Source organism: Anolis sagrei, chromosome 2 (assembly GCF_037176765.1).
Source record: "Anolis sagrei isolate rAnoSag1 chromosome 2, rAnoSag1.mat, whole genome shotgun sequence".
Taxonomy (NCBI): Eukaryota; Metazoa; Chordata; class Lepidosauria; order Squamata; family Dactyloidae; genus Anolis; species Anolis sagrei.
In genome coordinates, this window is record NC_090022.1 from 183,423,026 (window position 1) to 183,437,256 (window position 14,231).

The window sequence follows — 14,231 nt, forward strand, 5'->3', positions numbered from 1 at the left end:
TTACACATACATACAAACCTTTAACCTATGAAATCCTAGATAAGGCGTCCGCAACTATATTTCGTTTACCTGAAACATGTTTAATTTCAAATATAAAATCCTGTAAACATAAACTCCATCTCAACAATTTGTTATTCGTACCTTTCACATTATCTAACCATTTGGCTTCTGTACTAACACCATGGGTGAAGCTAAAGAGCTAACTGATGGAACAATAATATCTAGGTCCAACATTTCTCTTATCTCCTTTTCAATACATTCATTAATTCTCCCCGTGACCCTGTAGGGTGGAGACACTATAGGAGTGGCATCACCGGTGTTTATTTGATGCTGGACCCCTTGGACCTTTCCTGGCAAATCCGAAAATATGTCTCTATATTTACTTAAAACTTCTACAACCTCTCTACGCTGTGGTTGGGACAATTCTATGTTCATATCTACCCGATCTAAATTTTTGTACTGTTCATGATCACCCTCCCAAAAAGAAAAGGGATCGGATTCCTCTTCCGAAACAACAAAACATACATTAGCAGACCTTTTAACATAAGGCTTTAACATGTTTACATGAACTCTTCTTTCTACATTGGAATGTTCATCAAAAATATCATAGTTTATGTGGTTGTGCTTTCTGATGATCTTCCAGGGTCCAGACCAATCCAATTGAAGTTTGTTGGTTTTGTTGGGAGATAAAAATAAAACTTCATCTCCGATGTTGAAGATCTTTGGTTTAGCAGTAGAATCATAATAGTCTTTTTGTCTCTGCTGAGCCGCAAGCAAATGTTCTTGAGCAATGTCCCTAGCCAGCTGCATTGTTGCTTGAAGATCTTTTAAATACTCCGACACTGGAACTGGATCTGTTGCTGGACTTTCTTCCCAATATTCCTTTATCAGATCCAATGGACCACGAGCTTTCCTTCCATATAGCAATTCAAATGGACTGTAGCCAGTACTGTCATGAGGGACGGTCCTGTAGGCGAATAACAGTTGTTGCAATTTGACGTCCCAGTCGTATGGCTTCTCTTGACTGTAAGACTTTATCATTTTGACTAAAGTCTTGTTCATATTTTCAACTAGTCCATTTGTCTGTGGATGATAAGCTGTTGAAGTCAGGTGTCTAATACCACATAACTCAAGCAATTTCGACATAAGTCTGGAAGTGAATTGGGTTCCCAAATCTGAAACCAATTCTCTAGGATAACCAGTTCTTCCCCAAATGGATAACAGGGCATTTGCAATTGTTGTTGTCTCGATGTTAGTCAGAGCTACAGCCTCTGGATATCTTGTGGCGTAGTCAATCATGGTTAAAACGTATCGGTAACCACGTCTGCTTGGTTTACAAAGAGGCCCCACTATGTCAATGCCTACTCTGTAAAATGGTTCTCCCATTATTGGCATAGGGATCATAGGAGCTTTAACTTTATCCCTTCCAGTACTCAATCTCTGGCAGATGTCACAAGATTGGCAAAACTCTTTGATCTTCTGGAACATGCCAGGCCAATAAAAGTTCTTAGTGATTCTCTTCGTGGTTTTCCTCACACCCAAATGTCCACCTTGAGGGTTTTCGTGTGCCACCCTCATCAGCTGTTCTCTAAAACTTTGAGGCACTACAATTTGACTACATGTTACTGATCCTTCTGTCGAGTTCACACTTCTGGTTTCTCTATATAAGACACCATTCTTTAACACAAACTCGGAGGGCTGTTCTTTTGCCGATACTGTGGGGTTTTGAGCTAAAGCGAATAGAGGTTTAAGAGAAACATCGGCTCCTTGTTCCTGCCGAATCTCTTCAACTCCTCCCGTCTTCTTAACAAGCTCAGCAACTGTAGCGCTGGATTCCGGACTCTCATCCCCATCTTGTTGTATGGCAAAACACATGGCTTTTTGTTCAGGGCTTTCGTTGTTACATTCTTTCTCCTCACACGCCATCTTCCATCTTTCAATCTTCTTGGCCAAATCATTTCCAATTAAACATTTGTATGGTATGTCAGGACTGACTGCAAAATCCCACATACCCTTCCATCCTTCATATTCTATTGGCAAAGTCACCACTGCTGTTGGTATCGCAGGTCCTAAACCTTTTAATCTTATTTCAGAGGTTGGCTGCTGAAATTTCTGAGGTATTATTTCGGGGTGCACTATACACACTTCAGAACCTGTATCTCTAAGTCCTTTCCTGTCTTTGTTATCAATAGAAATGGTTTCTAAGTAATCCCCAGATGGGCTGCCTGACAAGATGAACAAACATTGTTTCTCTTGAGGCTCTGAGCCTGAACTCTCCTTTGAAACAGTATCTGGTTCTGCCTTTGGTGTTTCTTTCATTTTATTCACAAAGAGGGTTGTTTTCTCTTTCCTTAACAGGGGACATTGATATTTTATATGGTCCAATTTTCCACATTGAAAGCACCGTCTTTTTACCTCAGGAGCAGTTTGTCTTGTTACACTCTGCCTCCTATAGATGGTGTTTTCTAAGTCAGAGCCCTTTTCTTGCTGTGGGCGCGTTTGTTGTGGATAAAATGGCTGCCTGTTTGTTCTTTTGTCATTTGGCGGATCTTCCCTTTTGAATCCTTCTTTTAAGGTTGTTATTTGATCTGCCATAACCGCCGCCTCTACAATAGTGGATGGCTTGCGATCTTGAATCACCCAGCGAATATCATAAGGCACTAACTGAAAAAACTGTTCCAGCTTTAAAAGTTCTCTCAGCTGTTGGTAATCTTCCACCTCAGACATCTTTACCCAACTATCGAACAGTTGAGACAATCTTGAGGCCACCTGAGCAAAACTTTGAGTTTTATCTTTCTTTAAGGTTCTGAACTTAAATCTATAATATTCCGGAGTCAATCTAAACTCTTGTTGAATCTGTTTCTTAAACAGATCATAGTCTCCATAAGACTCCTCAGGCATCTGTCCATAAATCTGCAAAAGTTTCCCACTTATCTGAGGCCTAAGGTATGTCATCCATTTCTCCTTAGCCACCCCAAAATCTCGACAACATCTCTCAAAAGATATTAGAAATTTCTCTGGACAATCGTCCTTGGTAAATTTTGGGAATTTCTTTGTCAAATCTGGGGTATCCACTGCAGATCTCCCCTCCTGGATGTCACTGGATGTTTGAGACAAAGCTAATCTTTGCTTCTGCAGCTCAAACTCCATTCTCTTCAATTCTAACTCCTGTTCTCTATCTCTTTCTCTTTGTCTTTCTTCAAACTCTCTTTGTTTAGCCTCTCTCTCCATCTCCTGTTCCAATTCTCTCACTCTTTGTCTTTCCTCCATCTCCAATTCTCTCTCTCTTTGTCTTTCTTTTGCCTTTATCTCCATCTCCAAACGTTTCATCTCTAGTTTGTACTTATAAGCCATTTCTGACATAGGCACCGGCTCTGTCTCTGCCTCAGAGCCCGAACTTTCTTCTTGGTCTCCCTCTCTTTCCTCAGCCAGCTTTCTCTGCCGCCTGGTAGCCATGTTCCAACAACTTTTACCTCACAACTTATTCTTAAATTAAACTTAAGGCACTCGATCAGTTGTTACACGAATCCCGTCGTCTGCCACCAAAAATGTAAAGAACGTATCAATGCCACCAATAAAATGTAAAGACGTGGTGTTAATCCCACCAAATGGGACCACCAAAAATGTAAGAAAGTTCCTAGACTGCTATTAAATTAAACTGCCACCAATAAGTTTAGAGACGCTGGTCTTAAAGTCTCTATTTATCCCTATTTGCGTTGTGAGGTAACTTTGGTAGAGTGGAATGCACCGAACGTAAAATCAATGGAGGAGGCAGATTTAAAATACAAAGAGAACAAGTTTATTATTAAACAAAGCGTAATTGTTGCAATATTGAGATGTTGAGCTTGGCATATGCTTGATGGTTACAAAATGGCTTGGTTGAGATACATTCAGGCTTTAGATGTTACAATCTTAAAAACTCCTTCTTCAGTGAAGTGCTTTATTATTTCAGTGTTCCCTGTTGTGAATATTCACACTGTTTGTCCTATACCGGATCAAACCACTGATCTCCAGTCTTCCACTACTGGCGATCCTAAAACCCCCTCTGTTAGATCCTTTTTAACTCAAGCAATCTAACGAGGTTTCCCTTCAGCTCCCTTGCTGAAGAAATATTCACAAACACTAAAACTAACTGAATCTATACTGCTTCACACCACAGAGCCCTAACTGTCTCTGCTCCTCCTCTCAGGGTCTCATCCTCCTGACTGAAACTAACTCAGAGTCCCTATCTGACTCTGCTACCCTCTCTCAGGGTCTCTTCCTCCTGACTGAAACTAACTCAGAGTCCCTATCTGACTCTGCTACCCTCTCTCAGGGTCTCTTCCTCCTGACTGAAACTAACTCAGAGTCCCTATCTGACTCTGCTACCCTCTCTCAGGGTCTCTTCCTCCTGACTGAAAATTAACTGTCCCTTTCAAACCTTTTTCTCCTTAAGCTCCGCCCACCTCCTCTTCTTGCCTTGTCACCATGGCAACCTATCTCTCACAGCTAGGACATGGCAACCAATGTAAAACATAAATACAGTTTAAACACATTATAAATAACACTTTATAATAAACATATCTCTACAGTTTGTGTATAGTTTAGTGCTGTTTGTAGCATCATGGACACTAAACCAGGCATATGAGGACTGCCATCTTTGATAAGCATCCCACCAATTCCAATTTAAGAGGGTGAATTATGGGTAAAAATTGCCCAGGTTTGCCAAAAGGCTACTACCCATAAATTACCCTCCCAGATTTGAATTGGTGCAATGCTTGTCAAAGATGGCAGTCCTTATATGCCTGGTTTAGTGTCCATTATGCTATAAACAGCACAAAGCAATAAACAAACAAACAACTTACTGTAATTTTTACATTGTTATGTATTCACATGTTTTATGTAATTATGATGTTGTTGTTTGTTGTTCGTGTTTTCAGTTTGCGTTTTGGTTCTTCTTTATTGTAATTGTTGTTTGGGCTTGGCCTCCTGTAAGCCGCTCCGAGTCCCCATTGTGGAGATGGTGGCGGGGTATAAATAAAGATTATTATTATTATTATTATTATTATTATTATTATTATTATTATTATTATCTAGCTATAAATCAATAGGAAAGAGGATGCTGAATCAGAGAAGAGATGAGTCTTTAGTTTGGTCCAGAGGGCTCTTATAATAATACTAGCTGTTCCCGCCACGCGTTGCTGTGTCCAACCTTCCCTCTCTCTTTCTCTTCTTTCTTTCTCTCCTTCCTTCCCTCCCTCTTTCCTTCCTTCTCTTTTTTCTTTCTTTCTCTCCTTCCTTCCTTCTCTTCTTCCCTTCCATTCCCTGCATTTTTCCTTTCCCTTCCTCTTTCTCCCCTTCCTTCCTTCTCTACCTATTCTTGGACTGCAACTCCCAGTAGTCCTCCTGATCCATCTATCTACCTACCTATCAGAATCATAGAATCAAAGAGTTGGAAGAGACCTCATGGGCCATCCAGTCCAACCCCCTGCCAAGAAGCAGGAATATTGCATTCAAATCACCCCTGACATATGGCCATCCAGCCTCTGTTTAAAAGCTTCCAAAGATGGAGCCTCCAGCACACTCCGGGGCAGAGAGTTCCACTGCTGAACGGCTCTCACAGTCAGGAAGTTCTTCCTCATGTTCAGATGGAATCTCCTCTCTTGTAGTTTGAAGCCATTGTTCCGCGTCCTAGTCTCCAGGGAAGCAGAAAACAAGCTTGCTCCCTCCTCCTCCCTCCTCCCTATCAGTCTCTATCCAATCTATATATCAGAAGGATTGCTGGGAGTTGCAGTCCATGAATAGGAAATTGGAAATCCGCAGGGATTGGGATGCTCTCAAATAAATCAAAGAAGAAGAAAGCTTGCAGCTTGGAAGCAGTGTAGTTGGATCATCCTCCTCTCCTAAAAAGCCTGGTCTGGGAGCTGTAGTATGGAAGAGAGTGCGGATATGCTATTGTGTGTTTTGTTTGCCAGGGGGAGTCATTTTTGCACATGCGCTGTAGCATCTTTTTTCTTTTTTGGCCTTTTAAGTCCCTTCTGCTGTGTTTTTCCAATGTTTTTATGAGTGATGGTCACTTGTTGGCCTGACAGGTGTATTGTGCCCAAATTTGGTGTCAATTCGTCCAGTAGTTTTTGAGTTATGTTAATCCCACAAACAAGCATTACATTTTTATTTATATAGATAACTAGCCGTCCCCTGCCACGCGTTGCTGTGGCCCAGTCTGTATATGTGTTTTGTGTGTATATATGTGTGGATATATATTTGTGTATATGTGTGTATGTGTGTTTCCATGTGTATATGTAGTTTTGCACATGCATTGGAATGCTTTTTTTTTTTTTTTTTTGCTTTTTAAGTCCCTTCTGCTATGTTTTTCAGTGTTTTTATGAGTAATGGTCACTTGTTGGCCTGTTAGGTGTATTGTGTCCAAATTTGGTGTCAGTTTGTCCACTGGTTTTTGAGTTATGTCAATCCCACAAACAAACATTACATTTTTTACTTATATAGATAATAATAATAATAATAATAATAATAATAATAATAATAATACTTTATTTATATTCCGCTCTATCTCTCCGGAGAGACTCAGGGCGCATTCCAAACATAAAAGGCAAACATTCAATGCCCAAACACAGCAACAAGAATTGAATTAGAATTGGCTTGCTTTTTTAGCCAAGTTCCACGTAGTTCGCATGCTAATTCCAGCAACCAACCAGGTTCCTCCCCTAAGCTCCTAGCCTAACCAGGAAGGATGAAACCATTATTTCATCTTGATCTAAGAGCCTGTTCTCTGTGCAGAGGAGATCCATATAATGTTTCTTGCTAACCAGTTTAACAATCCTTGAGATACAAGATTGATTAGAGCTCTCCCATGGGTCTTATAAACGTTATTTATATCCCGCCCTCTCTCTCCAAAGGGATTCGGGATGGCTCTTACCCAGTGAAGCAAGGTCATTCTTGTCTGCATATTGGCTCATGATCAGCATGACCTTCGCCTTGCTTCTTTTCTCTTGACAGGTGTCAACCTCACTGCATTGGGCCAAAGCAGAGACCAGCCAGGGGGTTCCTCTCTGGATCATCATCTTAGCCATTCTGATTGGACTGCTGCTCCTGGCACTGCTCATCTATGTATTATACAAGGTAGGATGGCTGAGGGGGAACCTCCCATGAAGAGAGGGGCGTGCATTCATCTTAGGGGGGAAGAGGTTAGAATCTCTCTCTCTCTCTTTCTCTCTCTCTCTCTCTTTTGGTCGTGTCAGGAGCGACTTGAGAAACTGCAAGTCACTTCTGGTGTGAGAGAATTGGTCGTTTGCAAGGATGTTGCCCAGGGAACGCCCAGGTGTTTTGATGTTTTTACCATCGTTATGGGGAGGCATCTATAATGTCCCTGCATGAGGAGCTGGAGCTGATAGAGGGAGCTCATCTGCGCTCTCCCCAGATTCGAACCTGCAACTTGTAGGTCTTCAGTTCTGCTGGCACAGGGGTTTAACCTACTGCGCCACCAGGGACTCCTGTTAGAATCTCTAAAATACTAGAAAACGCAGATTGTAAGGTTTTCAGATAGCTGCATTCCAGTGTTCTCTGGCAGATTGAGCTGAGAACCATTGAATTTTTTTCTTCCTACCAACAATTCTGTGTTTCTCGATGTGTTGGTTAAAGAAAATAAGGGTAATGATGCAATCTGAAGAGCCAGGTTGAAGTTTTGCATTTTTCCAAATGGTGATTATGGAGTGGAGCCTCTGCTTCCTGGACAGGTCTTGATCCTCCCTAGATCTAAACCTATTCTTTTCTGGCCTTGCTCCATATTTTGAGGCATTTCACACATTGTGCAGAGGTACATCCAGGTTGCCATTCCCAGTATAGTAAACAATGCATTACCTCTGTGATTTGTTTATTTCAAAACACAGGTTTGATGCATCCCTGTCATTCAATTCCATTGTACGTCTAAAATTGCAATCTGTGAAGGTCTTTATAGCATTTAATTGATACATGCGCATAATGGCTGGAATTCTCTTAAGAACATACATATGCTTAGGTGTTCCCTTCTTGAGCAGCAGCCAAATGTGCCCCCCTTTGATTTAGTGAAAAGCTGTTGTAGCCATTCCACATTTGCTTTGTGGGAAGCAGAAAGGATCAGAGATATGTCTGGCTATGTCCCAGAGCCAGATGTGTCTTCTCAGTGCTGATTTCATTACTTCGTTTCTGGCAATGGGAAGTGATCAGATGCTTCTCAAGCTTGTCTAGTTGCTTTGAAGCACAGAATGACTGTGTGGGGCAATTGGATGATTACAGGAAGTCAGTGGTAGAGTCTGTCTCTGCCTCAGCCGTGCTGAGAGCATGTTGCAACCATTGAATGATAGATACACCTGCATTTGCTTAAATTTTATTCTGAGTCATTCCAAATGAAGTTTTTGGCAAGGGTTTTAGATAAACATGCAGTCCATTGGCAAGCCTGTTCTGCTTTAAACTTCTTTCTTTAATATATGGGGATTTGGGGGGGGGGGGTTCATAACCTTTTGGGGAAAAGTGGCATTCATAACCTTTTTGAAAAGAAAAATGATGTCATATCCTTTTGGCCATGAACATCTGGAGACCACCTTTTGAAAACCACTAGTCAAGGAAATGCATAACCTTGTTAGAAGTCGACCCTTTGAAAAAGTAATGTTCACAAGCATTCATGGCATACAGGTAACTCATGTCATTGAACTGCCAGGGACAAAGACATGCCACTACACAAAAACATGTACTTGGCTAGCAGAGTTTTAAAATGTTTCTTTGAAGTTGAAATTGCAGTTACCCAAAACATATACTCCCCCTTGAAAACTCTTTGTTTAAAATATGCACTCAGAGACAAAAAAAAGTCTTCTTTAAAAAATAGCATATCTTGTTTACTCACAATCATATTGTATTAATTCCACATACAGGCACATTTCTTATTAAAGTCCAGTTATATATAGGACCAGTTATATATAGGATGTAGCCTTCAATAGCCTGCAGTTTTGCCCCTGTCAACCACCTCCACCAAGTCTGGCCTTCTTAATGAGAGCATTCAACACACACACACACCCAACTTGGTTGCTTCGCTACATTGGTTATTGCTGCAAGTAATGACAGTGTGAATAAATTGTCAATATTTGTTTGAAATAATGCTTGCAGTTCTGGAGGGACTCTTTAATTTTTTGCGTCTCATAGACTTAGCATGGGGATTTGGTTAACCAGTTAAAATTCATGAGTAAACCAGTTTTTTTAACCTGAAAAATTTCGGGGGCGGGGGGGGGGTTGAACCCCTAAACCCCCCACCCCTCGCTACAGGCCTCTCCATAGTCCACAGTCTTTAAGTATACATCTTATGAAAGTCCAAACCGTATACTGTACTCACTGCTTCTCACAGCAAACATATAATGAACTGTTCCTGCATAAGTTTAAAAGACATCTGCTTCCATTGAAGTCCAAAAGCATACTGCACCCACCTCCACTGAGGTCTAAAGCGAACTGGTAACATTAAAGTCCAAAAGCATACTAATAACAAAATGGAGTCTTGAGTCTGAACATGCTCAAACAATCATGTCTGTAGGCCCTACCACACCAAAGAGGTCAGTCAAAATGGCAAATCAGTATATACATACAATACAATATATACATTAACAAAGAAATAGTGAAGGCTTGGAAGGGTGCTATTTCCAACAATGTTCTGGTCCTCAAGGATTTGGAGGCAAATTCTTAAAAAATAATTGGGTTGGTGGCAGTGCCTACTGGAAGGATGGTTGCCATTCTCGTGCATTTTGTGCCACTCCAGGAGGACTTTTCTTGAGCTATCTCCTTTACTCACCCCACTTTGTCAAGTGAGGAGCTAAATCAAGAATAGAGAAGTCTTCTTGCATGAATGTTGTTTTGTTTCAGTAGGGTTTGCCCTAGAGACAATCACTGGGTGTTGTTCCTCATGCAGAGCCTGACCGCCTCTCCCTATTTCCTTCCCCAGCTGGGCTTTTTCAAACGCTCTCTTCCATATGGGACGGCCATGGAGAAGGCTCAGCTGAAGCCACAAGCAGCTTCGGAGGCCTAGCAGGCCCGGCATTGCCCTCTGCACATGTGTGTTGTCGCTGCTGTCCTGCAGAGGGGCACCAGGATTGCCTGCCGCGGGCACTGGGGAGGGGAGTGCATCCGACACCAACAGGGCAAAGAATGGGCAGGGCCCCAGCGGCTGAGCCCCCCCAGTGGACTGCCACAAAGAACAATGCGCCAGGCTCCTCTGCCCCACACCAAAAGAGGTTCCTTCCCTCTCCCCCCATTCCCTGGGGCTCGGATCCTACAAAGACGTTGTACCCTGACTGGGGTCTGCAGCAGGCCTTTGCTCCCAGCCAAAGGGAATACTTGAAGCCGCTGGAGCGGCCGGTGCTGGCCTGATCTCAGGCCCCCTCTGCCAAGCTGCCTGTTCCGTCCATCTTTGGGGAAGGGAGTGTTGCCCTGGACAGTTTCGATGCTGCCAATCTCCTCTGAAACAGCTCGGCCATGATGATGATGATGATGAAGGAAAAGCACAATCACCTCCCAAATCTTGCCCTTTCTCTTCCACGGGCCAGAATGGAGGGTCCTGGGCTTTCACTTTCTGTCTCCCCACACCCCTGGCCTGCTTCCTGTGGGGAATGACGTGGGACAGAGACTTAAGCTAGGAAAGCCGGATGCTCCCGCAATGCCAAAGTTTGCCACGTTAGGAAGCCAAGCCATTGCCCGGTGTCGGCCCGGACTTGTCGACGGTCTTCGCACTGATCTCCGAAAAACCGCTAGAGATTTTATTTTTCAGATGCCACTTTAATTGAAAGAAGAGGAAGAAGAAGAAATGAGGAAGCTGCTGCCGCCTCCGAATTTCAGAGACAGGGGTTGCTGTTTTAATTTAAAATGTCCAATGTGCAATAAATGCTTCCATATTTTCCATGTCTTGATATTTTGTGTCTTTTTAATTGTGAAATTTCAACAAGAAGAGTGAGAGGATGTTTGTTCCTGTAGGTGTGGTTTAAAATAAACTTCCGGAATGAAGCCAGATAAAGCAAAATGCTGAACAAACACACCTTGTTAAAGGAAGTATTTGGGGTAGGCATGAAAGATAAAGGCCCTCTTTTGGGACCCAAGAGGGAAGAAGAGCATTTTAGGAGGCTCAAGAGCAGTGGTTCTCAACCTTCCTAATGCCGCGACCCCTTAGTCCAGTTCCTCATGTTGTCCTGACCCCAACCATAACATTATTTTTGTTGCTACTTCATAACTGTAATTTTGCTACTGTTATGAATCGTAATGTAAATATCTGATATTCAGGATGGATTTTCATTCACTGGACCAAATTTGGCACAAATACCCGATACGCCAAATACTGGTGGGGTTGGGGGAGATTGATGTTGTCGTTTGGGAGTTGTAGTTGCTGGGATTTATAGTTCGCCTACAATCAGAGAGCATTTTGAACCCCATCAACGAAGGAATTGAATGAGACCTGGCCACACAGAACTCCCATGACCAACAGAAAATGCTAGAACGGCTTGGTGGGCATTGACCTTGAGTTTGGGAGTTGTAGTTCACCTAAATCCAGAGAGCACTGTGGACTCAAACAATGATGGATCTGGACCAAACTTGGCATGAACACTCAATATGTGCAAATGTGAACTCTGGTGGAGTTTGGGGAAAATACACCTTGCCATTTGGGAGTTGTAGTTGCTGGGATTTATAGTTCACCTAAAATCAAAGAGCATTCTGAACCCCACCACTAATAGAATTGGGCCAAACTTCCCACACAGAACCCCCATGACCAACAGAAAATATTGTGTATTCTGACGATCTTTGGGGACCCTTCTGACACCCCAGGTTGAGAAACACTGCTCAAGAGGTTTTCCCCCTGTCCTTTGGTGTTCTTCCTGGCCTTTTGGTGCTTTCACTAGTCCCAATTTACACTTGCAACAGCCAATTAGCACATGAACTTCGACCTAGAGACACCTGCCTTTGGGAAATTGCCTGTTAATCTTAACTGTTAAACAAAATGTGACATGAATTAATGAATATATAAGCTTTGTTACAAGATATACAGCATTTCCCAATATATGTCTGATAACGAATGGGGAAGTTGTTTGTAGATTAACCCAATGAAGCTTGAACCAGCTGCTGTGTATTTGACTAAGAGGTGGGTGGAGAATTTGAATTGTGGAGGCAGGGAGTCCAATATGGCAGAGTCTGGGAATACAAAGCACACTTAAGGAGTCAGCTGGGATCCTGTTGGCAGCATATGCAGACATAGGGTTATATTTTATTTACAGATGTATCTTTATGGTTATTGCACACAAAAGTACTCAGCACCTCCCTCTATGATTCCCACTTTCCCCTGCCATGGTGGTTAACCGAGCCACTAAACCAGGCAGTGGCCAGCTGTATTTTAGCAGTTGATCACAAGGCAGCAGCATTTTCCTGGATTTTCTGGAAATCCTTTGGAGGTTCCAGATGATAATATTGTCTTCCTGTGGCTAGTTGTTGAAATACAGCCATTGGGTCACTGTAAGCCTTTCAGGATGTATGGCCATGTTCCAGAAGCATTCTCTCCTGACGTTTCGCCTGCATCTATGGCAGGCATTCTCAGAGGTTGTGATGTCTCTGAGGAAGCCTGCTATAGAAGCAGGTGAAACGTCAGAAGAGAATGCTTCTGGAACATGGCCATACAGCCCGAAAGGCTTACAGCAACTCAGTGACTCCGGCCATGAAAGCCTTCGACAACACAATCGAGCCATTGGGTTGGTGTAGGTTTTTTTGGGCTATATGGCCATGTTCTAGAGGCATTCTCTCCTGACATTTCGTCTGCATCTATGGCAAGCACCCTCACTACCTCTGAGGATGCTTGCCATAGATGCAGGTGAAACGTCAGGAGAGAATGCCTCTAGACCATGGCCATATAGCCCGAACAAACCTACAACAACCCTGCTTTCAAGTCATTTCAGACCCTGAGTGGGGGCCGGGTAAATTACCTTGGGAGCCGTATCCGGCCACCGGGCCTTAGTTTGAGGACCCCTGTTCTAAAGCTTCAAACTTGTGTGATTCCAGATTTCCAGAAAATGTTTTTAATTAAAAAAAGAAAAATATATATTTATTTGTGGTCTCTTAGTAAACTATAAGGGTTTCAGGAGGGGTTTACTATGTATCAACAATACTATCATCATCATAATTGGGGTCAGCATAGTAGTTTAAAGGTACAGGACGAGTTGCATAGTATATGCACCTCTCTCTTCCAAGAAAGGGGTATATTCAGTTTTGCCTGCATCTATGGCAAGCATCCTTAGAGGTAGTGAGGTCACCTACAACCCAGTGATTCCGGGCATGAAAGCCTTCAACAATACAATACAGCCATTGTTTGCTTTCCTGGTATTCCTTTAAGTACTATATGGCAATGGCAGGGCATCCCAGCAGTAGATCAGTTGGAAGGGTGAAGGAAGTGGAATTACATTTACAAGAGCTTTCCATTCCATCAATGCAATCCAGGATCTTGGTTGCAGTGAACTAGGCTGAGTGACAAAAGGAGTAGATCAAAACTATAAGGCAGAAAACTGATAAGAAAGGACACAGGAGACCCAGTGTAGTGTAGTAGTTTAAGTGCAATGGCTCTGAGAAACTGCTTTGCCATTGAAACCCACTGGTGATCCTTAGACAAGGCAATAGAAAAATTCTTGCCAAGTAAATGCTAAAACAGAATCACCATTATCTGCCATGTAACAAATAGGGACTGATATGTTAATGCTTAACCTATTGCAGAGGAAGTTTGGAAAATGTGTTTTCATTCCCATTGAGGGTATTTCTCCCTGTAGTTCTCCAATACAGCTGTGGGAACTACTGAAGACTGCTCAGTCCCTTAGCATAGGCTGAAGTTTTGAGCTGGAAAAAGGCAAATGGGGAAAGGGGTGTGTCATAATACTATGCATGCTCCTAAGGAACCTGTAAACAAATAGTAAACATGGGTGCAGAGAAGAAAAGAAGAGGTAGTAGATCCAGATTAACTCTCAACATGGGGAGAAAGCCTGTTTAAAACTGTAGGCAAGGTGAAGTGGGTGGTGGAATTGCCAAAACCAATAGCGTTCCATGTGTGAAAAGATGCAGTAGTAGGTTGTGATGGGTGCCATATGGTTCCATCACTTTTAAGAGTTTTAAAATTATCTGTTGTATTTTCCTCCTCTGACTCAGTTTCCCTTGAGTGGTTTGGTGAGAACCTTTGCTACAAAGGCAAATCCAGAGAT

At 42.5% G+C, this 14,231-nt stretch overlaps 1 protein-coding gene across 1 annotated transcript in view; it reads left to right on the forward strand.

Annotated features, from left to right (window-relative positions):
- Nucleotides 1-10,911, forward strand: part of ITGA5 (integrin subunit alpha 5) — a 112,136-nt gene extending 101,225 nt beyond the window's left edge. The window contains exons 29-30 of the mRNA XM_060763032.2: nt 6,997-7,119; nt 9,959-10,911. Of these exons, the coding sequence (XP_060619015.2) occupies nt 6,997-7,119; nt 9,959-10,042 (207 nt within the window). The 3' untranslated portion in view covers nt 10,043-10,911. The remainder of the gene's footprint in view (nt 1-6,996; nt 7,120-9,958) is intronic.
- Nucleotides 10,912-14,231: the final 3,320 nt, after the last annotated feature.